Source organism: Danio rerio, chromosome 18, assembly GCF_049306965.1.
Source record: "Danio rerio strain Tuebingen ecotype United States chromosome 18, GRCz12tu, whole genome shotgun sequence".
NCBI classification, from domain to species: domain Eukaryota; kingdom Metazoa; phylum Chordata; class Actinopteri; order Cypriniformes; family Danionidae; genus Danio; species Danio rerio.
Genome location: NC_133193.1, coordinates 30,436,415 through 30,459,559, shown reverse-complemented (window position 1 = coordinate 30,459,559; position 23,145 = coordinate 30,436,415). Strand labels below are relative to the sequence as shown.

The following is a 23,145-nucleotide window of genomic DNA, read 5'->3' as shown; positions in this document are numbered from 1 at the left end:
GCATTGTTTTGCATGCTTATTGCATTGCTACTGAGATTTTCCTCATGCAAGTAAATTTTTTTTTTCAGTGGAGATGTTCAGCTTGTTCGTGCATATAGGCCTTCCAGGTGCACTCAGTTGAAAACATCTTACACTGTAGCAGCTTTCAGTGCAATGTAACCAAACATGTGTTAGATGAATGATTAGGGCTGCTCGATTATAGGAAAAATCATAATCACGATTATTTTATTCATAATTGCAATCACGATTATTCAACACGATTATCAGTTGAAGTCAAAATTATTTGCTTTCTGTGATTTTTTTATATATAAATATTTCTCAAATGATGTTTAACTGAGGAATTTTTCACAGTATTTCCTATAATGTTTTTTTGTTTTTTTTCTGAAGAAGAAGAAAAGCTTGTTTTATTTCAGCTAGAATAAAAGCAGGTTTGAATATTTTGAAACCTATTTTAATAGCTCAATATTATTAGCCCCTTTAAGAAATATATATATATATATATATATATATATATATATATATATATATATATATATATATATATATATATATATGTATATATATATATATATATATATATATATATATATATATATATATATATATATATATATATATATATATATATATATATATATATATATATATATATATATTTGATTGTCTGCAGAAGAAACTACTGTTGTCTAATTAACTAGTCTGTCTGTTACTAGTTAAGCCTTTGAATAGCACTTTAAGCTGAACACTGGTATCTTAAAAAAATATCTAGTAAAATATAATGTACTGTCAACATAGCAAAGATAAAATAAATTAGTTATTTAATCTGTTATGTTTAACATGTGCTTTAAGCATCTTCACTGTAAGAAGAAAAAAAAAAAGTCCCAAGAGCCGTGAGGGATTTTCTCCTTTTAGGTTTTGATTAATAAAAAAAACAGGCGGCAGCAGGAATATTGCGCGCTGTCACTTAAGAATAGTGCTACTCTGATATGGTTTCTTTTTCACATGTCTTTTTATTTTCAACTTTTATTACACAATTCGATTAATTGCACAGCCCTACGAAGGATTACAAATCATTAAAATGATTATGTATGTATGTGTAAACAAAGATAATAACAATTACTTATGTTTTAAATCAAAAACTTTTTTTATTATTATTTTCTGCTTTTGTTCCTGAGCAGCAATAAATAACACTTTCAAATATTAGGAGTTTTCATTTGATTTTCTAAACTAGTAGTGTTTTGAAATTGATGAATTGATAATAATCGTGATAACCGTGAAACCCTGATTATTCCTCAGACTATAATCGTGCAACCAATATCTATAATCGTTGCATCCCTATCAGCTACCTGTGGTTGTTAAACCATATTAAACTGTAACATCATTGCTTGCAACTGTTTGCAGTTGGTTTGGCTGTCAATTTTGACCCAGCATTTGTCTTGTGGTGATCGCTTCTCTGACCATTTTTTCTCTGACAAATTTGTTTTTCAATCTCCATAGGGAGTATTATCAATGAAGTAGGCACCTAAAGTTTGGTCCATTAATTAAACAAATGCATTGCATATTAAAACAACTGTGACATTTTTTGCCTATTTTTATGATATATTTGGTGTGTTTGGATTTGTATTGAAGCTTGTAATGCAGCACGAAACAGCATCTAATCTTATTGATTTGTGTTGTAGCTTATAAGTATGTCAATGTATACTAAAATATATAGATTATTTAAAATGAGTATTTAGAGGGGAATCTAAATCTAAGAAAGAAAGAAAGAAAGAAAGAAAGAAAGAAAGAAAGAAAGAAAGAAAGAAAGAAAGAAAGAAAGAAAGAAAGAAAGAAAGAAAGAAAGTCATCTTTTAGAAATTGAAAATAATATATATGTCTCTAAATCTCACAGTTGACCCACAAATGTTTTGTATTTAATGATGTTAAAATGTGTCAGGTTCAAATTGACAAGTACCTTTTACAATTGCCATTCTCTGAAACACTGCAAATCCCACTTGGTGGATGTCGAGCAAAAGAGAATTGAAAAAAAAAATAAATAAATAAATCACTACTCACCGAAGACACATACTGGATGTCCCTGCAGAGTTTGGTCTCCCTGGGAAAGTCCACTAGATCCAGAAAGTTGTCAACCACCACCTGCCCAATAATATCGTGGCGTGAAAATCGATCAAAATCGTAGACGCTGAAGTGCAACTTCCTTGTGGGCAGATCTGCATACGCCACAGGGAAGAGGAAGACCTCATCAAAGACAGGGTTCAGAGTCTTACGATGCACCTTGGTCTGGTGCTTAGTTTTGCGGTCTGGGAGAAGGTAGATTTTAACATATGGGTCAGAGGTTCCAGAAAAGTCCTTGGCAGGGAGGTCTTGGGCTCGATGAATCTTGACGATGAGCTGCTCCAGGTCACAGTCGTATTTAAGAATAAAGTGTAGGCGTCCACAGCTGCCCACACGACTGCTTCGACTGTCTTCGCCATCAAGGGATCGTTGTTTGTAGAGTTCTGGTTTCAGCTGGCCCAGACTCATGCCTGTCAGCGAGTCCTGCCTCTGGAACTGGGTTACTGTGAAGTCAGGGTTAGACTGGTTCATCTGACGCCGAATTGAACTTTGCCTGTTGACAAAGACAAGGTCTTGAAAACAATGTAAGAGACGGGATAAAATCAATCAAATAAATGTTTCCTACAAGTACATATTTTCTGACAGGTCAAGTATGGTTAGGCATAGTTTGTTTGCTTGCTTGATTTATGTAAATATAAATGTATAGGATAGTGCCTATTTTAAATAATCATAATTTCGCAGATTCAGTGCGTGGGCAGCTAGCCTGTCATACTGAGCAGAGAACGGTTGACGTTCTGCCACAAGATGGTGACAGAGACCGCATAATGCATAAGTAAGTTCTTCGGGGAAAAATACACCATTTTTTTTCAGCTAATGTTTTAAACAAAGCTGAACAAATAATTATAAAACAAGTCAAGTGATGTTCTAAGTCGATCTCTCTTTTTTGTATTTAGTAGTGCTGCATTTATGCCATAGTGATCTAGTGTTTATTTATTGTTTTTGTTTATTTATTTATTATTGTTTATTTATTTATTATGGTTAATTATTGTGATCTCCCAATTGCAACAAAGAAATACTGGGAAGTCTTCATGACATTTAAATTTTAAAATGTAAACAAAATCACCTGTTATGTCATCACTTTCGATATTACGCTAGAGAATCATTCAAATAGCTCTAACGTGACAATGTTAAATTAGCAATGGTTTCTGCTGTTCTGTCAGTCAGCTGCAGATGTCTATGAAGAAAGTTGTTCCTTTTGACAAAACGGTTTTTGAGCGTCTCCATGTTTGATTTTCTTTTTTATATACACAATTATGTTGTCAAACTGTTGTATAAATGCAATATCACACTTGTAGCAGTGCGATATGGCTGTATATCATCATTGTTGGGACACTAAGGCACACGGCCTGTGGTTTTGAGGCACGCACACTGGTACACAGCCACATTGCACTGCTACTCGTGTGATATTGCTCATATGTATGTTTGTATGTATGTGCAGTTGAAGTCAAAATTGTTAGCCCCCCCCTTTTGATTTTTTTTCCTTTTTTTAATATTTCCTAAATTATGTTTAACAGAGCAAGGAAATGGTGACGCATTGGCGCAGAAGGTAGTGCTGTCACCGCACAGCAAGAAGGTAGCTGGTTCAAGCTTCGGCTGGGTCAGTTGGCGTTTCTCTGAGGAGTTTGCATGTTCTCCCTGCGTTTGTGTGGGTTTCCTCCAGGTGCTCCTATTTCCCCCACAGTCCAAAGACATGCAGTACAGGTAAATTGGGTAAACTAAATTGTCCATAGAGTATGAGAGTGTATGGATGTTTCCCAGAGATGGGTTGCAGCTGAAAGGGCGTCTGCTGCGTAAAAAATGTGCTGGATAAGTTGGCGGTTCATTGCACTGTGGCGACCCTGGATTAATGAAGGGACTAAGCCGAAATTAAAATGAATAAATTAATGAATGAAAGCAAGGAAATTTTTACAGTATGTCTGATAATATTTTTTCTTCTGGAGAAAGTCTTATTTGTTTCATTTCGGCTAGAATAGTAGTAGTTTTTAATTTTTTAAAAAACATTTTAAGGTCAAAATTTTTAGCCCCTTTAAGCTGATTATTTTTAAAAACAGTTTACAGATCAAAACATTGTTATAGAATGACTGGCTTAATTACCCGAATCTGCATAGTGAACTTATTTAACCTACTTAGGCCTATAAATGTGACTGTAAGCTGTATAGAAGTGTCTTAAAAATATGTAGTAAAATATTATTTACTGTCATCATGGCAAAGAAAAAATAAATGAGTTATTAGAGATGTAGTTATTTATTTATTTATAAAATATTGGTGAAAAATTATAAAAAATGCACCAATGCTCCAATGATCCAATATTAAAAGATTACACCAACACAATAATATTGAACCCTTTTTTTTTTTTTGTCCTTGTTACAGTCAACAATTCACTTAAATTATGAATAACTACAACAATTTAACTCTAAATAACAGTTATGTACTAATAAAAGCAAAGCAGTCTGTTATTAGCAAGATGCAACAGTTTTTTCAGCACATCTTCTGTAGTAAAAATGAGAATATTTGCCATCTCTGGCAAAAAAAAAGGACACATAAAAAATAAATCTTATGGTATAATTTAAAATGATGCCACAAGAAATAGTATATAAAGTTAAGTATAAAGTGCAATAGTCGGCCTAATATATAAAAGATTACACAAACTAATGCTATTTTGTAATTAAAACTTTACATTTTGTAAATAAAACAATTAAATTGTACTATAGATTTCTCAAAAATAGATACTTACCATTAATTAATTCCATCCCATAATGTTCTTGATATTTTAAGGTGTTATTATAAGGTGGCAAGAAAATAGCAAACCAATGGATTTGCCTTAAATCTGTGGAGTTCTAGAGTGAAAACTGTATTTTTATGAGGTCAGTGTCCTCTACCGCAGAGGCACTTAGAGATAAACTCTGATTAGAGACCAGACTGACCTCTCAGCCAGTCCAATTGCAGAGAGAATGACGTTTTACCAGAATCCATTAAAGTAATTATAGAAGGTTGACTTACCTGACACAGGTCGAGGAGGGATCCGTGATTTGCCTCTGCATACGTGTGTTTCCATGGACACCATTCTCTTGAGTCTTTGATTCCACCTCCAGCGGAATATCAGGTGAAGTGTGGCTTATTTTAAGGGCTGCCTCAGGCACTGGCACGGCAGGAGGAGATCCTGGAACCGCTGGAGAGACTGGTGTGGGCGGCACTGTGGTCTCCTTTACCACTGAAGAGCGGGCATTACTCCGGCGGTCGAGGGTGGCGTCCACCTCGGTATAGATGGGCTGGGGTTGAAGGGGTGGAGGAGGAGGATGAGGGGGGTCTGGATGTCCCTCCTTGGTGCCTGGAGAGAGGCCTCGTTCGCGCCATGGAATCCAGCACAATTTCCATGATACAAACAGGGAAACGCCAAACAGGGCCAAGCCACAAGCGGTCACCACCAATGACAGCAGACTAATGGATATATCTAGGAGGGAAAAAAAGTGGGTGAGACAGAAATATAGGCCACATGTGGAAAAATTTAAAAGAGCACTTGGATTTTTCTTAAGTAAATGTTTAATTAAAAAGCCATATTTGTTTTATTGTAACATATCTTCTAAATCTGGAATAAAAAAGTTGTCATTTAAAGTTGAAAATGATTAAAATATATGCCTAGACATGGATATATCTATTTGAACAACACATTACTTATGTTTTACCTTCAGAAGAGTAAAGAAAGCAAGATTTAGTAGAGCTGTTTGTTGTTAAAGTAGCACTGAACACTTAGACAGATGGTAGGAGTAACACTGGATTCACCAAGAAGAATAAAAAACAATCTTCACCCTCTGTTGTTAGTACAGCTGTGACAGCCTTATAACAGAAAAAATGTACAACAAAGAGAGAAACTGCAGATATCATATGGAACATTTCATCACAAGAACTGTAAATTCGCTCACAGCAATTCAGTCTAAAGATGTTTGAACATGCACTCAAAAAATCAAAGTGCTTTAAAAAAAATCAAGCCTTCAGAGCTCTTGTAAGTTGCCATTTACTACATTTTACTCTCTTATACAGAGAGTAGTGTTTGCTTTTATGCATGCAGCACCTGCTTTACTTTGATATTAAATAATTTTCAGTTTGTGCAGTTCCCTAGTTCCGATTTCCATAAATTGCGTCCCTAGCTTCCTTCATTAATATAAAGCCTTATTGAGCTGTATTCCCTAGACTTCTAAATGAATGCCTATTTTAAGCCACTGCGGTGTGAAACATTGTGTATTGTCACTGTGATGATAGGCATTAACCACTAGTGACTCTAATGAAATCCCTGAACTTTAATTAAAATTAGGAACTTTAGTTAATTAGGGTTGAACTGTAAAAAAGGAAACCCTCACACAGAACACTAAAAGCAGGGACTTTCATCTTACATTTTAGCCTCCTTTTTATCATTTTATCATCATCTCAGGCTGTACTTATACCTACAGATACTTCACATGACAGTGTCCTCATGACAGTTTTGACACTTTCCTGAAACACTGTACACCTATATTGTACCAAGTGTATTTACTAGCAAAGCTTTCTGTCAAATATATAAATGTTAAAATTGATGGTAACGCTTTATTTTAAGTCACATATCATGCTGTTAACAAACCATTAACTAAACTATTTGCTTCACAGTCTCGCCGCATCACCACCAATGTGCAGCATCCACTTGGATGATGCAACGACAGCCACAGAACAACAACTCCAGTGCGCTTATCAACCACCAGCTATAGGTGGATTGGAGAGACAATAAAAGAGCCAATTCAGTTGGCAGGCCTTTGTAGCCCAAAACACTAACACATTGCTTAATACACACAGGAAGTACAGCAAAACACAAATATCATTACATATGAAAAAAAGGATTAAAATGTTACAAAAAAATGTATTTACTACATTGATAAAAATAAATAAAAATAAAAAAAAACACACACTGCCTCCATGCCTTTATGTTAAGGGGCTTTTAGTTTATTAATGTGAATTTGCATATTGTTTTATTATTACTAGCAGTATTATTATATACATATTTATATTTGTTTTAATAAAAACAAGTTTAGATTTGTCCACATGTCGGGTTTTGGAGACGTGTGCATCACCATATGGGGCATAAAATAGGATTTATGGATGTCTTCAGTGGAGTGAGTTTCCACCCTTTTGCTATCCACAAAAGTAAAGGAGTAAAGTAAAGAGTAAAAGTAAAGTAAAAAGAAAGTAAAGAGGCCAAATGGAGGAGGCTCGTTCACGTTCAGATAATCTGTTTAACTGTTTTCTTGCTAGTGTAGCATTCAGTTTTTCTACTTACAAAGTCTGCCATGTAAATAGCAAATGTGCCATGGCACAACACAACTGACTTGTAAAGGGAATAGGAGATGAGGCTCTGATTGGCTAAATGTACATCATGCTCAAAACACACCCATACCTCATTAATAGAATAAGCACAACCCTGTTAGACCACGCACCGCAGCGTAAACTGCATTATGTAATGACAGTAATGACTGCAAACACTTTATCATCACCTTTGCTATTGGTTATTTCACAATGTCATTAATTGGTGAAGGTTCCAGATTAGTTCCTGGAATATTTACAGTTAGTTGTCAAACTAATCCAAAATAAAAGCAGTAAGCACTTTAGTCATAGTTACTTGTAGCAGTTACATCAACATGATTCTTATCCATTTTCAACAGTAAAATTTGAACCATGCAATTCTTAAATGTCCCCCAGTTGTCTGGGACTAACATAAATGTACATTACAATACAGCATGGAAACATTTATGTAGTTTTGTGGAACAAATACATGAAAAAAATAAAAATAAAAAAAATAAACTTGTTAATGATATTTAGTGAATTGGTAATTTGATATTTAAGATTTTGTACATGTTATAAAAATAGATTTAATGTAGATATTTTTAACTTTGGTTAATAAGTTACTGGTAGCAATAACCATTTTTGTAATAAGCATTAACATATAACAAACATTACTATTACAGTTTATTATATGTTGATGTAATAAGCATTAGCAAACTATAAGATAAGATCTATATCTATAAGATCTTGTTAACTAAGAGTATTTTCATGCTTCTATAGTAATACTTTATCACATGTATGCTGTATTACAGGGGAAGAAAAAATCCCTGTGTAAAAAAAAATGCATTTGACACTATATATAGACTATAATATTATCTATTATTTAATTTGCAGATGTTCAGGGTAGTTTATGGTTTAAACCATAACTATATGTCTGTTATTCTTTTGTAGATGTAAACTGGTAAATGCAATGCAAGTGAAGTGTGGAGTGCCTCAAGGATTAGTCATAGGCTCATTTCTATTTCCAATATTCAGTGGATGCTGCCCTTGAAATGCAGTTATATAATTCAACAAAACCTAATAAAATGCCAGAAAAAGATAACTAAGTGGGTTAAAGATACAAATGACTAGATGACCAACAATTTTCTTCTATTAAATCGAGACAAACAAACTACTCATACCCTTTACCCAACAGACCTCAATCTGCAATTAGAAGGATGCAGTTAGCATTAGTTCTACATTCAAAACCTGATTATTATAATAGACAGCAACTCAGCACTTGAAAATCATGTCTCCCATATCACAAAAACAGACTATTTACATCGCAGATGCCGAAAAGTTACTTTCATGAGTCATGACCTTTAGACTAGATTACTTAACTGAATTGCTCTAGCATCCTATAAATAAGATAAACTAGTGCAAAACACAGCTGAGAGTTCTTACCAGCTCAAGAAAATATGATCATGTCACCCAAAATCATTCTAACTTACTGTACACTAGCTACCTGTTTAGTTCTGTATTGATTATAAAATGTTGCCACTCACCTACAAGGCTATAAATGGTTTTACTCCAGTGGCTCTATCAAGCATTTGGTCTCACTACAATGCAACCCACTCTTTAATATCTCAAATTTCAGGGCTTATGGTAGTAGCAAAGTTCACTTAAAGTGGTGGATTGTTTTCATATCTGGCTACTAAACTTTGGGATAGCCTTGTGGATAAAGTTTGAGGTTCAATCATACTTTCTCAGTTTAGATTAAAGACATATATATATGAGCAATATCACATGAGTAGCAGTGCGATATGGCTGTATATCAGCACTGGTGGGAGGCGTGCGTTGACATGCAGATGGGGACAATTCGATATCGGTTCAGTAATAGATCATGACCGATTTTTACATACTAACAGCATTTATCTCCTATGCGCGATGTCGCAGTAGAATACTATTTCAGGGGAGGTGAGGGTGAGTAAATAAGATGCTTCTTCTACTTAAAAGGCAGATAATTATGCACAGTTCAACTCCTTGTGAGTTTGCTGGACAGTCTTTCATTTATACTGAAGAAGACACAGCACACAAGCCACTATTTCACTACTAGGTAGAAAAGCTGTACAAAATCTATCTCTGCGTCTCTCTCTCTCTCTCTCTCAATTTGGGCAACTGACCCACTGGCATGTTCGTGAGGTAACTTTTCCTCTCTTCTTGGCTGTTAAAGCGATACTTGTGGATCCAGACACGACCATGCTTGGGGTGCAAGTTTTCTCCACTGTGTCTATTATAGATTACCTTTGATAACCTCGTATTATGCGCATATAGACTGTAATCATGGCTGTTCTTCTCACGTCACTCATTGGGGAACAGCGCTTTCATTTTTGAAGCCAATCACAGCCTTTTCTGTTGAGTGTATGAAAACAATGACCAATCATAGGGGTGTAAGACCTCACTTGACAGTGCTCAAAAAACAAGCAGGATAATATTTAGATTATTTTATTTTCTATAAATGCTCATGCTGTCTTCTGTGCATGTATTGGAGTTTTGTTTGATACATTCAAAAAGAGTGTTTGCTTTGAGCAGGTCAAATTAAAGATACAGTTCATATATCAGACTGCTTGTATAAAAGGACAAAATTGTATTACAAATAATATATAAATATATTATAAATTTTAATAAAAAATATTGTTTTGTTAAGAAAAAAAATCTAATTATGTATGGAAAGCATTGTCAACGCACTGTGATATCGAAATTAACCTATTCGATGGCATGATAATCATAATCTTTTAATAATAACAACTGTTATACAAGTACACTCAAATTCTCACCATTTGTAATCAGACCTGTATATGTTCAACAGCCACAGTCCCTCAGATACGTAATAACTACATCAACAGATTTTTATGGCACCTAGAAAGAACTACACCTGGACTGTTTAATGGATCAGCTTTTGTTCCCTTTCCACTTCTTTGTACAGCTCATCTCTCAAGCATTCAATATCTGCCAAACGCTATTTGATTTGGGCTGCCTCTGTGCAGAGTCCTCTAAAGCAGCCCGACTCATTTCAGTCCAGTGAGTGTGTCAGTTACACTTCAAAGTGAAAGCACCACAATGGCTCATATCTAGTAACCCACAGAAACATTCCAGCACACAAAGAGCTTCAAAGAGCCTTGGAGCTGAGAATCCCACTGTGCTGCAGCTGCCTGTGTGAATGCGTTTGTGTTAACACTGTTGAACACACAGGAAATGCTGACGATTTAACCAATTTAGTTTAGTATTTGACTAACCAGTGATACTGTGAAATGCTGAGATATTCTGATGCATTATACATGTAAGGTCCTGTTTAAACCTGGTATGGATTTTTAGTGGGCAATGTTAAATATGGGTATATTTGAGATTGTCCATTTTCTATCACTTCCAGGGGTAGTCAAAAACATTTGTGGTCAAAAGCATTTGTGGTCAAATGCACTTAAACGGACAGAAAACACCACTTACTGACCTCACGCTTAAACATTACAGTACACTACCTGTAAAAAGTCTTGTCATTGTTCCCAGTTGTAAGAGAAACAAATAATAACTAGACTTGTAGTTTGGAAAAAAGTGTCAGAAGGTAGATTTTCCAATTAATCATCTGTTGAACTGCATCCCAAACATGACAAATACTGTCCTATTGGAACTCGCATGGACCCAAGATTCTCACAGAAATCAGTCAAGTATTGTAAAGGAAAAATCATGGCTTGGGGTTACATTCAGTATGAGGGCCTACAAAACATCTGCATGGTGGATGGCAACATCAACAGCCTGAAGTATCAAGATATTTGTGCAGCGTATGCCCTTCCAGCTGCAACCTATCACTGGGAAAATCCATACACGCTCATTTACACACATACACTACGGTCAATTTTAGCTTACCCAATTCACCTATACCACATGTCTTTGGACTTGTGGGAGAAACCAGAGCACCCAGACGAAACCCACGTGAACACGGGGAGAAGATGCAAACTCCACAGAAAAATGCCAACTGACCCAGCCGAGGCTCAAACTAGTGACCTTCTTGCTGTGAAGCAAACATGCTACCCACTGTGCCACCGCGTTGCCTTCTCATGGGAGTCATACACTATATTAATTGTTTTTCCACTGCATCATGACTTTATATTTTATACTGTACATTATACCGTATATTACACAGCCAGACCTAACTGTCCTAATTAAATCATTAAAAATCGAGCATGATCAAATTTTATTTTGGTAAAATAAACGTAATTAGAGGCCTTTGCCTTTTATATAAGCCATTTCTACCAAACAATCAACTAGAAGGCAAGTCATTATTTGTTGTCCCTAAAACTTGGCGACAAGATTTGTGTCAGGTAGTGTTTGTGTAATTGAAGAAAAGCGACCAGAAGATATTCAAACACTGCCTCCTATATACATATATTTGAAGGTGATACAAATAAAATATTATTTTCTAAAACAAGTTTAAAGGGTTTGGCATGTAGTTTTGTGGCAATAAGAGTGAAAATTAAAGCTGTTTTTATATTGTTTCTGTTATCATTTTCGATGTTCAAGAGAGAGAGAGGGAGAGAGGAGAGCTTTTTCTTTACCTAATATGGTTCAGTTTGTCTCCAGGTTGCTTGAAAAGCTCTAATAAGCGTCATTATCTCTTTGGTAGCACTCAAATTGCATTTTCCTCTTGAGAGATTTGCTAAAGAGGCATTTCAATGAGATCCAGGAAACATGAAAAATGTTTTTTGAATATTGAACATTCTATTGGACTGCAACATTTGAAAGTACCAAATGACTATTCACTCTTTGTGTGTTATAACATGTGAAAGTTTAATCAGTGAGTGGTTTTCTTGTACACTTTGACTTCATTACTCATTTTACAAAGTGGAACAACAAAGAAAAAAAAAAGATTAATTAGAGTTTAAGAAAGGAATGAAAACTATGATAACATGATGGCTCTTTCTTTTGTTTTGAATATCGAACATTTTACTGTACTACAACATTTGACAGTACCAAATGGCCAAATGGCTATTCATCCTTTGTGTGTTATAGCTAGGGCTGGGCAATATTGCAAAAAAAATCACAATATCTTCTTTCATATTATTCAATATTAATAATTATTGAATATTTTTAACAATATATTAGGAATATTAGGATTTTTGGTTATTTAACTACTTTATTTTTAATTTACAATACTAAGGCAAATAGTTTTAAAAGTCAAGAACAAAAATACTTAAACAAAATATCTATCTAGTGATGGGTTTGAGCGGGAAGGGCATCTGCTAGGTAAAACATATGCTGGATAAGTTGGTGGTTCATTCCGCTGAGGTGACCAAAGAATCATAAAGGGACTAAGCCAAAAAAAAAAAAAAAAGAATGAATGACTAAACATAAGTGTTAAAGAGACTCCTAAGCTTGATAAATTAAATGTTACAATGTTGTGTGTGCAATGGTAAAGGTAGATTAACATCTGTAAGGTTTCAATAATAATGATACAGTAAACCTCAAACTCTGTAAAGAAAACACATTATGATAATCAAATCTGAGCTTTCAAGTAAAGGAACTAACCATCATTATTCAAATACATACTGCAAGATTACAAATTGTAAAGTTTAAAACTATATTACCACTAATGCTAAAAAAAAAAAAATCAGATGGGGAGAAGAAAAGAAAAGAAAGAAAAGAAACCAAAAAGCCAGTCATTTTCACATGTGTTATTACTCTGACCTGTTGTGCTTGGGCTTCTTTCAAAACTAGGCGTCCATCAACCCTTTTTTTAAAGGATGTCAAACGAACAAATCGTTGCTGCAGATCTGATGCAGGTTTATGGAGAAAAGTAAAAAGCAATGCAGTGTTTGTATGTACTGTGTTTGTCTGAGGTAATTAGTCTGCCTTTATACTGAAATGTGTATATTCAATATAAAGTGTGAAGCACGTTGGTTAGTTCTACTTGCATGAGGTCAGGTGCGCTTGTGAAATTCAAAAAACTTTTTTTTTTACTTAAATTTTTTAATTTCTTTAACTAGGTGTATCTAGAAAATGCATTGTGTATGACGTGCAAGTCACGCGTCTCCATTGGAAATGACAAACTTAAATCCTAAGCGTATTGGTATTGCTTCTAAGGCGCACTCTCAGCAACCATATTATAATAAAACTATAGCCTTCACACTGAAACTTCATACCAAATCTTTTTTATCATTATTGACAATGGTGCTCAATCTACAAATATCGATACCAATTTTATCGCCCAGCCCTTGCAGCATGTCAAAGTTTTATCAGTGAGTGGTTTTGATTCCATTACTCATTTTACAAAGTGGAACTGCGAATAATAAATAAATAAACATTTGGCTCTTTCTGTTCAATGAAAAAATCCAAATGTTGGTTATAGTATAAAATACCTTCTTAAAAAAACAGAACTGCAAAATTATACTGTGCACTTGGTACACAGTAATCAAGTCTATTCTTAAAAAAAAAGAAAAAAAAACTGTTTGATCATCTGTCCTCCAATAGAAATGAAATTGTTACCCTGGCATTCACAAAAAAACACAACCATTCTGGCACAGTGAGATCCAGCATAATGATTGTTTTGCCTCTTTTCTTTTTACTCCAGCTTCATGCTGCTGATTATTTAATTATAGTTTACACAGCCACTTGGTCTGAATGTCCTGATCTCACATGGAGCAAAAAACACTATTAGCGTACGACTGGCCAAATGAGCTTTGATTCATTTGCTTATTCAATCGTAGCCAAGCTATTGGGGAACAACATTCATTAATGTTTGATTTCAGCTGAAATTTTAAAAGGTACCATCTTAAACAGCAAAACAATGTTTGTAAAATGACCTCCTGAGTAAAATCTTGTGAAAACTGTGCAGTGAACTGTGCATGGCTCGTATGGCTCAAGGCATATGAAAGCGGCTGTCTGGCAGGGTCATGATCTCAGTCCTCTTCTCTCACTTCTACTTTCCCTCTCTGCACTATTCTAAGATAAAAAGAGACACCAAAATTAATAAATAAAAATTGTACTAATATTATGGAACCATAATTTGGCTGGTTAGTTAAAGCACACGTGTATGTTTGTTTTGTCCAATGTCATGGTGGCCAGAAAATATATAATATGTGTAAACAAAATAAAATCAATAAAATAAGAAAGGCAATTTTCCAATCAAATTATACTGAGGTTCTTCTAAAAAATCTCATTATAAACTGTGACCTCACTTGTAACAAACTTGAGATAAGATATCCCTAACTAAGATTACCCACCCTTTCGAAGCTGCTGGTTTCTTGGTGTTTTGTTGGTGGTTATCAGTTAATTGTCCGGTGGATACTAGGGAATTTATAGGTGATTGCTTGAGTGTCTTTAAATTGTTGCTTTCTAGATCAGGTATAAGATTGTCCACCCAGCGAAATTGTAAGCCTGTTTGCAAAATGTACTAGCACATGCATTGTTATTAACATTAAAATTGAGTTAAAAAAAAAAATTAAAAAAATAAATAAATATATATATATATATATATATATATATATATATATATATATATATATATATATATATATATATATATATATATATATATATATATATATTAATTTGAAAGAAACAACATCAATTTGTAAAACTTAAATTGATTGTTAATGTGTGTGCTTTAAGTGGATTTGAAAATTAGCTGTACTTTGCTTCTCACCCTTGATGTTTATTTGATCCACTTACTGGATGAATGGATGAATGAATGAATGAATGAATGAATGAATGAATGAATGAACTGGAAGAGGGTTACAATAGACAATTGAAGTCAGCACATTTAAAAGGAAAGCCTGCTGTGAAAGCATTTAAAGTTCAAAGTTAATGGTGGTGGTAAAGATGAGGTCGATAAAACCACTGTTGTTTTCAAGTTCAAGTTTATGCTTACTTTGTGTGAATAGCTTGGAGAGATTTATGAATTGCTGCTACAGTGTTTGTTATCCACAGCAAAAGTGATTAAATGTGATTAAGCATGATTGTGTTTTGCAAAATTAAATAAAAGTGTGAATTAAATATTGATAACGAAATGTATTAAATCAGATCAAAAGTTAAATGAATCAAATCAAAATGATTACAAAACATCAAATACAATTGAATTGCCAAACTGGTTGCAATACCCAGCACTATAAAAGATGCAAAGAAAAGAGGTAAACCATAAAGCTTTATATTTATGCTTAGGAATAAGTGTATCAACAATTTAGAAGTTACAGTAAATTATGTCTATATATATTGTTATTTTTTGTTTGTTTGTTTTTTCCAGTTTTCCCTACAGTAAAACCTATGAATATATTATTTATACTGATTTCTGTACATCACCAGAACTATTATACATTCCATAAATTATATTTGTTTTACTGCTATGTGGCAAAATGACACTAATAACACCAACACTAAAACATACCCTGATCTGAACTGGCAGTGTTAACAATGGACCCTTTTCACAAAGATTGTTATGACACATTTAATGGTCATAATCTTAAGTTTTTAATATTTTGATTTATATAAATATTTATATTCATTTATTAAATTATTAAATCAATTTTGCATCAAAAAAAAAAAAAAAAAAATATATATATATATATATATATATATATATATATATATATATATATATATATATATATATATATATATATATATATATATATATATATATCAATTTCTATTTAATGGAGAGCAGATTTCTTCAACATATTTCTAATCATAATAGTTTTAATAACTCATCTCTAATAACTGATTTATTTTATCTTTGCCATTATGACAGTAAATAATATTTTACTAGATATTTTTCAAGACACTTCTATACAGCTTAAAGTGACATTTAAAGACTTAACTAGGTTAATTAAGTTAACTAGGCATAATAGGGTAATTAGGCAAGTTATTGTATAATAATGGTTTGTTTTGTAGACTTTGGAGAAAAAAAATAGCTTATAAGGGCTAACAATTTTGTCCCTAAAATGGTGTTTAAAAAAATTAAAACTGCTTTTATTCTAGCCGAAATAAAACAAATAAGACTTTTTCCAGAAGAAAAAATATTATCATACTGTGAAAATTCTCTTTCTTTGTTAAACATAATTTGGAAAATATTTAAAAAAAGAAGAAAAAAATTGAAGGGGGCTATTAATTCTGACTTCAACTGTATATATATATATATATATATATATATATATATATATATATATATATATATATATATATATATATATATATATATATATAGTTGAAGTCAGAATTAATAGCCCCCTTCAATTTTATTCTTCTTTTTTTAAATATTTTCAAATATTTGCAAAAGTTTTTCTAATGCTGCGTCTAAGGGGCTGTTAGTAAACATTATTCTTTCCTTGGCAGCCATCATCAGTCTCACACAATTTTTTCCCCTTTTTCTAAACCCCATTGTGGCATTTGTCTTTTATTATTCTAGCAAATAGTATTGTAAAAAAAAATATTTGTTGTACTCTCCCATTCACTGTGCTCTAAGTATACCCAACCATGAAGCCTTCCGCTACTGAGACACTCGGAAATGTGAAAAGCAGCCATAGAAAATGTGACAAAAAAATTTAAAATGATTTTACTGAAACAAGCATGCTGTTTTAGAGTTCTTTATGTCTTCACAAAAACAGTGTAGGTATACTAACAATAGCAGAACAGGGTATCTTGTAATGTACATTATTGAAATGTGACTGTTTTTAAAGGTACAGTACATACAGTTGAAGTCAGAATTATTAGCCCCACTTTGATTTATATATATATATGTGTTCCGGTTTCCCCCACAGTCCAAAGACATGCAGTACAGGTGAATTGGGTAGGCTAAATTGTCCGTAGTGTATGAGTGTGTGTGTAAATGTGTGTGTGGATGTTTCCCAGAGATGGATTGCGGCTGGAAGGGCATCCGCTGCATAAAAACGCGCTGGATAAGTTGCCAGTTCATTCCGCTGTGGCGACCCCGGATTTACAGTATAAAGGGACTAAGCCGACAAAAAAATGAATGAATAAATATATTTCCAAAATGATGTTTAACAGAGCAAGGAAAGTTTCACAGTATGTCTGATAATATATATATATATATATATATATATATATATATATTTATTTATTTATATATATTTATTTTTTTTTTTTTTTTCCTGGATGAAGTATTATTTGTTTTATTTTGGCTAGAATAAAAGCAGTTTTTAATAAAAAAATAAATAACATTTTAAGGACAAAATTATTAGCCGCTTCAAGCTATATATTTTTTCGATGGTCTACAGAACAAACCATTGTTATACAAATCCTTGCCTAATTACCCTAACCTGCCTAGTTAACCTAATTAACCTAGTTAAGCCTTTAAATGTCACTTTAAGCTGTATAGAAGTGTCTTGAAAAAATGTCTAGTCAATTATTATTTACTGTCATCATGGCAAAAATAAAATAAATCTGTTATTAAAAATGAGTTATTAATACTATTAAGTTAAGCTCTCTATTATGCTCTCCATTAAACAGAAATTGCGGAAAAAAAATAATAAACAGGGGGGCTTATAATTATGACTTCAACTGTGTGTGGGATCATAACAAATGCAAGTAATGTTGTGCTACAGTTAGTGGCACAGAGCGAGAATTTTCAGTTCATTCATATGAAAGTTGGGCGTAACGCACTGATGCTAATCTTCTGTATGAATGAACTGAAAATCGTGTGTTTTCAGAAGTAAACCATGCATTCTGTGTAATCGGCCTGGTTTGTCGAGTTGGTTTGTGCTTTATTTGCACAAAAGTTGTTCATTTTCAGCCTTAGAGTTTTTTTAGGTGTTCCTGTTACAAGTGAAATAGAAGCACAAAACATAGTGTGTACTGTATTCACACGATGCTCATATTCATGGATGTAGCCACAAGAAACAAAATTAACATTATACCAGATGTGCTGTAAAAAAAGAAAAAAACTTCTGATTGCCTAGCCTATTCTGTCAAGTCATCAGGTAATACTATCAGAACGTGAAATAGGTTGTACAATTTTTTGCAGCAGTTATTATATCATTAGCCATTTTTTTATGTTTCTATGAAGATCATGACAATTACACAAATATATATTTGTGACTAAATAAATTTCTTTCTTTTTTTATTTGTGTAATGTTAAATTTCTCATGCCACTTTGTTTATAGGGTGATTTTAATTTATTTGTTTCAATGGGTATTTAAACCTTAATTCTATACCTTCATGCAAAAGAGAACTGGGACACTCCTACCCTTTTACTTAAAGGTGCTGTTTGCAAGTTTTTGACTATTCTAAAGCATACACATACCATAATATATTTGCATACATTTTTTAAGAAACATGCTAAATAAACATTCTTGTTATTCTCAAAAACAATGCTAAAGTCATTCCAATTGGAAAATGTGCGTAATGTACCAAAATGTCTGTCTTTGTTTTGGTCTTTTAACCTGCCCAATGTCAGTTTAACCAATTATATTTCAGCAACACAGGTTGCCTTGGTGTGATTCATTCAGTCAGGAAGGCTTTCAAAGTATGAGTCTGCAACTGAAAATGCGACCTCCAGTGGAAAGTAGCAGCCTCCGAAATGAGACGCAGATTCAGAGTTAATTAGCCAATAGCATAAACATTACAAACATAAACATTAGGTGAGCATGTTACATTGTAACCCACGTGTCCAAACACTACGTGACAAGATTTGCCATGATAATTTATATGGTTTATAATCTAATTAATACATACCAAACCTCTGCAGTTTTACATTTCAAATCCAAATGGTTTATTTTATTTTCAAGATCTGAGGTAAACTATCTGCTGCAGCTTTCATTAGTAGGGCAATAAATGTCCTGTAAAATAGCATTCAAACTTGTTTGCATGCATTTAACACTGAATTAAGCACATAAGGTGTACCTGAGGTGATCATTGTCAGTTTTCTGTTCTTTAGCTGCAAGAAATAGAAGCTGTTTATAAATCTCAGGTGTTGGTTAAGACAAAAACTCATATTCATAAGGAAAATATCCATTATATCGTCTGCTGTTGCTTTTATTTAAAACACGATTTAAATCAGGATATTGGTGTTATCAATCTGGCAACCTGCTCTTGCGTGTGTGTAAAGTGCAACGATGTACTTTACAACAATGTTAATAAAATGGATTATGTAACGCAAATTCCAATATGTATTATTTTGGTGATGTTTGAAGTCATGACACATACAGCGCAAATGGTCTTGACAGTTCTGGAGGTAATTAATAATATAATAACACTAATACTGTAATGGTTACAGCATTTTAGAATAACCAAAACAACATTTTAGATATTTAACAATGCGTCAGACTGCTTGTTTATCCATTCACACACATTTTTATCATCACATGATTCATTATAACAATATCACTTGATCTTTTCTTAATGCGCATTGTGCACTTGTTCAGTAAAAGTGTTTCCATGGTAGTTTATGCGCATCTTTTCGTATCAAAGTTTATCCTTTAGCCTGACTTTTTGTGCATGTTCAAAATGTATGCATACCTTGGCATTTTCATCATCCAATTTTTTATGCGCATATCCAAAATGTGCATAAAATAGGTGGATGGAAACATAGGCAATGTTAATAAAATTGATTATGTGATGCAAATCTTAATCTGTATTATTCAATTTATACTTTGATGGAATAGTTTTACAGTCATGGTTTGTGTAAAGACCTAGAAAAAAGAAAATCCAGAAAGTAAAAAAGTAACAATTTGTTTAAAAACTAATTAAAGTTTTCTGGATACTGTAAATGCCAACATTGTTCATTTTTGATGAAATTTAATTGAATAGTGTGTATAGGTGAATTTCTAAAGCTAATTTCACTGTAGATAGAGACCTGTTCCATTAATGAGCTGTTTTTTCCGACTTTTTTTTTTTATTTCACCTTGAGAACTAAAACCTCTTCCACATATTTCCTTTGGAGGAAAATCATTCAAAAATAAAATAGTTCAGAGACACCGACATTGTCACCCTCTTTTGTGCTGCAGTGAGTTTTTTTTTTCTTTCTTTCTTTTTTGTGATGCCACTCACCCAATATGAAATGACATGCCTCAGCTGTAGCCTTTTATTATAGCACTACTGTGGGATTTGGGGTAGGTGCAGGCTATTGGCTCTCAATGAACTGACAAAACCAACCATGAAAATCTGTCTGTGCAGCTACAGAAGCACGGCGTGTCAGAGAGTGCAGGAGGGATGCAGATTCTGTATAGCTTTTACGAGTCTTAGGCTACTATGTGCTGGGGGAGGGGATTGCACTTCGTCTTCCATATTAGTTTGGTGATTGTTCAATCTGATTTTAATCACCCTATTACCCTATTACATGTGTATTCAAGTTGCATCTCTTTACATCATATATATATATATATATATATATATATATATATATATATATATATATACAGTATATATATATATATATATATATATATATATATATATATATATATATATATATATATATATATATATATATATATATATATAAATCTTAACCTATAATAAGGACTATATATGTCTGCCTGGCAAAAAAAAATAAAAAATAAGAAAATAAAAAATAAAAACAGTTTTGATGGTATAAATAATACATGTGGAAACTATGCTTGTATCTGACATTGAGAGAAATCATTGTAAAACAAACAAAAAATATATATATAAAAAAGAAAGAAAGTCAAAAGGAAAAAAATATCACCAGTGGGTGGTAGATTTAACAGTGGTTACCAAATCCCCTAAAGGCACACCTCAGTGTAGCACAAACGACTTCTGTCCTCTTTTACAGCAGGTGCTGTTAGATTCCAATACAGCACCTTTTTAGTTACCCTGTGCTGCTGGAAATTGTTGTGTATTGTGTCTAAATACAACTTATGCATGCTTTTTGTGTTAAGTAACATATGCTATTTTCAGTTTAAATAGCAAACAATGAAATAAAATCACACTGGACAATGTAGCTGCAGCTTTACTATGGTATATTAAGAATTAATGAGTTCATGATGATGAAACCCACTGTGTATAAAATGTAGGTCAGGCTATCTTACAAGACATTAAGAGTGTGGATTTTAATAAGGGGAGGTTTGGTGTGAGGCTGTGAATGGTTCATCGTGCTTCCACCTCTTTACAATTATCTCTCACTACAAGTCAGGTGTGTACAATTTTATTGTTAATTTATATATTGACATTTATGTTTATTTATGTATTTATTTGTTTGTTTTTTATTTTTATTTTGTGTTATTATTGCATATGGTATTTCAGGAACAACTCTGGAGGATTATGCAGAAACCTCCTGGGGTACAGTAAGTCTTGATTAGGGGCATATTTCTGATGTATCCAATCTTCAGACACCAGTGATTCATCCATGTCATGAAGAGCAGCATTTTCCAGAATAATGATGACATATACTGATCGTAATGACATTGGTTGTAATGTAATGAAAAAATAAAAAAAATAAATAAATGGAAAATGAAAGACAAAAAAATCGAGACTGTGTTGCAAAGCACAATATACATAATGAAATGTAATAATTTGATTAAAAGTATACTAGCTACTAAACATAACTCTCTCTCTCTCTTTGTTTAGACAAACATATATATATATACATATATATATATATATATATATATATATATATATATATATATATATATATATATATATATATATATATATCAAATGTTTGTCTTAAATGCTGAAGGAATTATATTAAGAATATAATAAGATTAATGTTAAATAATAATCATGATTAGGATATATATATCCTAATCATGATTATTATTTAACATTAATCTTATTGAATTCTTAATATAATTCCTTCAGCATTTAAGACAAACATTTGAGTGTCATTTAAACAAGTCATGAGTAACTCAAATGACAAAAATGCCACATTATTAAGAATATATACTTAAAGATTGTATTCGGTCTATTAGCTTGTTCATGTTTCTTAGGTGCATAACCGCATGGAAACCGTAGCGTGCAAGAGCCTACCTGAGTCCGAATACCTCGGCCTGGCAAGGTCTCGGAAATAATAAATGAAATCCAAACAGTTTTCGTTCTGAACCTCTCCCTTAGAACAAAGATCCGATAAGAGTTCTAGCGCTTTTTGACAAATCTCGTCCTCTCTGTCGACAGGCATTTCCCAACAGCATCCTTCTGGAGTGTGGAGCTTCTAAAGCGCAATCCCCTCACAGAGAAACATCATCTCACAGACGGCATCCCACTCCCACAGATTACCCGGCTCTCTTTCACGTGGAAATTTCTCTCAGTCCTGTTTTAATTCCTCCTTAAGGTTTACTCGACACAGTGAAGTTCGTCTGCGATGTGAAGTCCCGTCGCAACGCGAGTGGAGTCAGAAATCAAAAGCCACCGGTTGAATCTTCACACACACGCGCGCGCTAACTGAAGTGAGGAGCTCGCACTCACAGTACACGCTCGCCGTGGTGCTGAAAACAGTGCGCATGCTCACATTCTGATCCTCACATAATTACTCATCAGAGCGCAGACTTTAAGTGTTTCTCTGTCCACATGATTTTAAAATATCATAGTACATGCATTTACATATTTTACGCAATATATCTTTGAAAAGAAGAAATAAATCAACAAATAATGCAGCAGGTAAGATTTCATACACAAAACCAGTAAGTAGCCCATATAGTTATCTTGCAGCAAAACCAGGGTGACCATGCATAGTGATTTTACTTTGTGTGTTGGTGTGCGTGTGCTTGTGTGAGTGTGGCT

General features: G+C 33.2%; 1 protein-coding gene across 1 annotated transcript in view; it reads right to left on the bottom strand.

Moving 5' to 3' along the window:
* Positions 1-22,813, bottom strand: part of syt9a (synaptotagmin IXa) — a 70,468-nt gene extending 47,655 nt beyond the window's left edge. Inside the window, exons 1-3 of the mRNA XM_001336022.10 lie at positions 22,396-22,813; positions 5,116-5,566; positions 2,056-2,608 (exon numbers count right to left, since the gene is read on the bottom strand). Coding sequence (XP_001336058.4) covers positions 2,056-2,608; positions 5,116-5,566; positions 22,396-22,543 — 1,152 coding nt within the window. The 5' untranslated portion in view covers positions 22,544-22,813. The remainder of the gene's footprint in view (positions 1-2,055; positions 2,609-5,115; positions 5,567-22,395) is intronic.
* Positions 22,814-23,145: the final 332 nt, after the last annotated feature.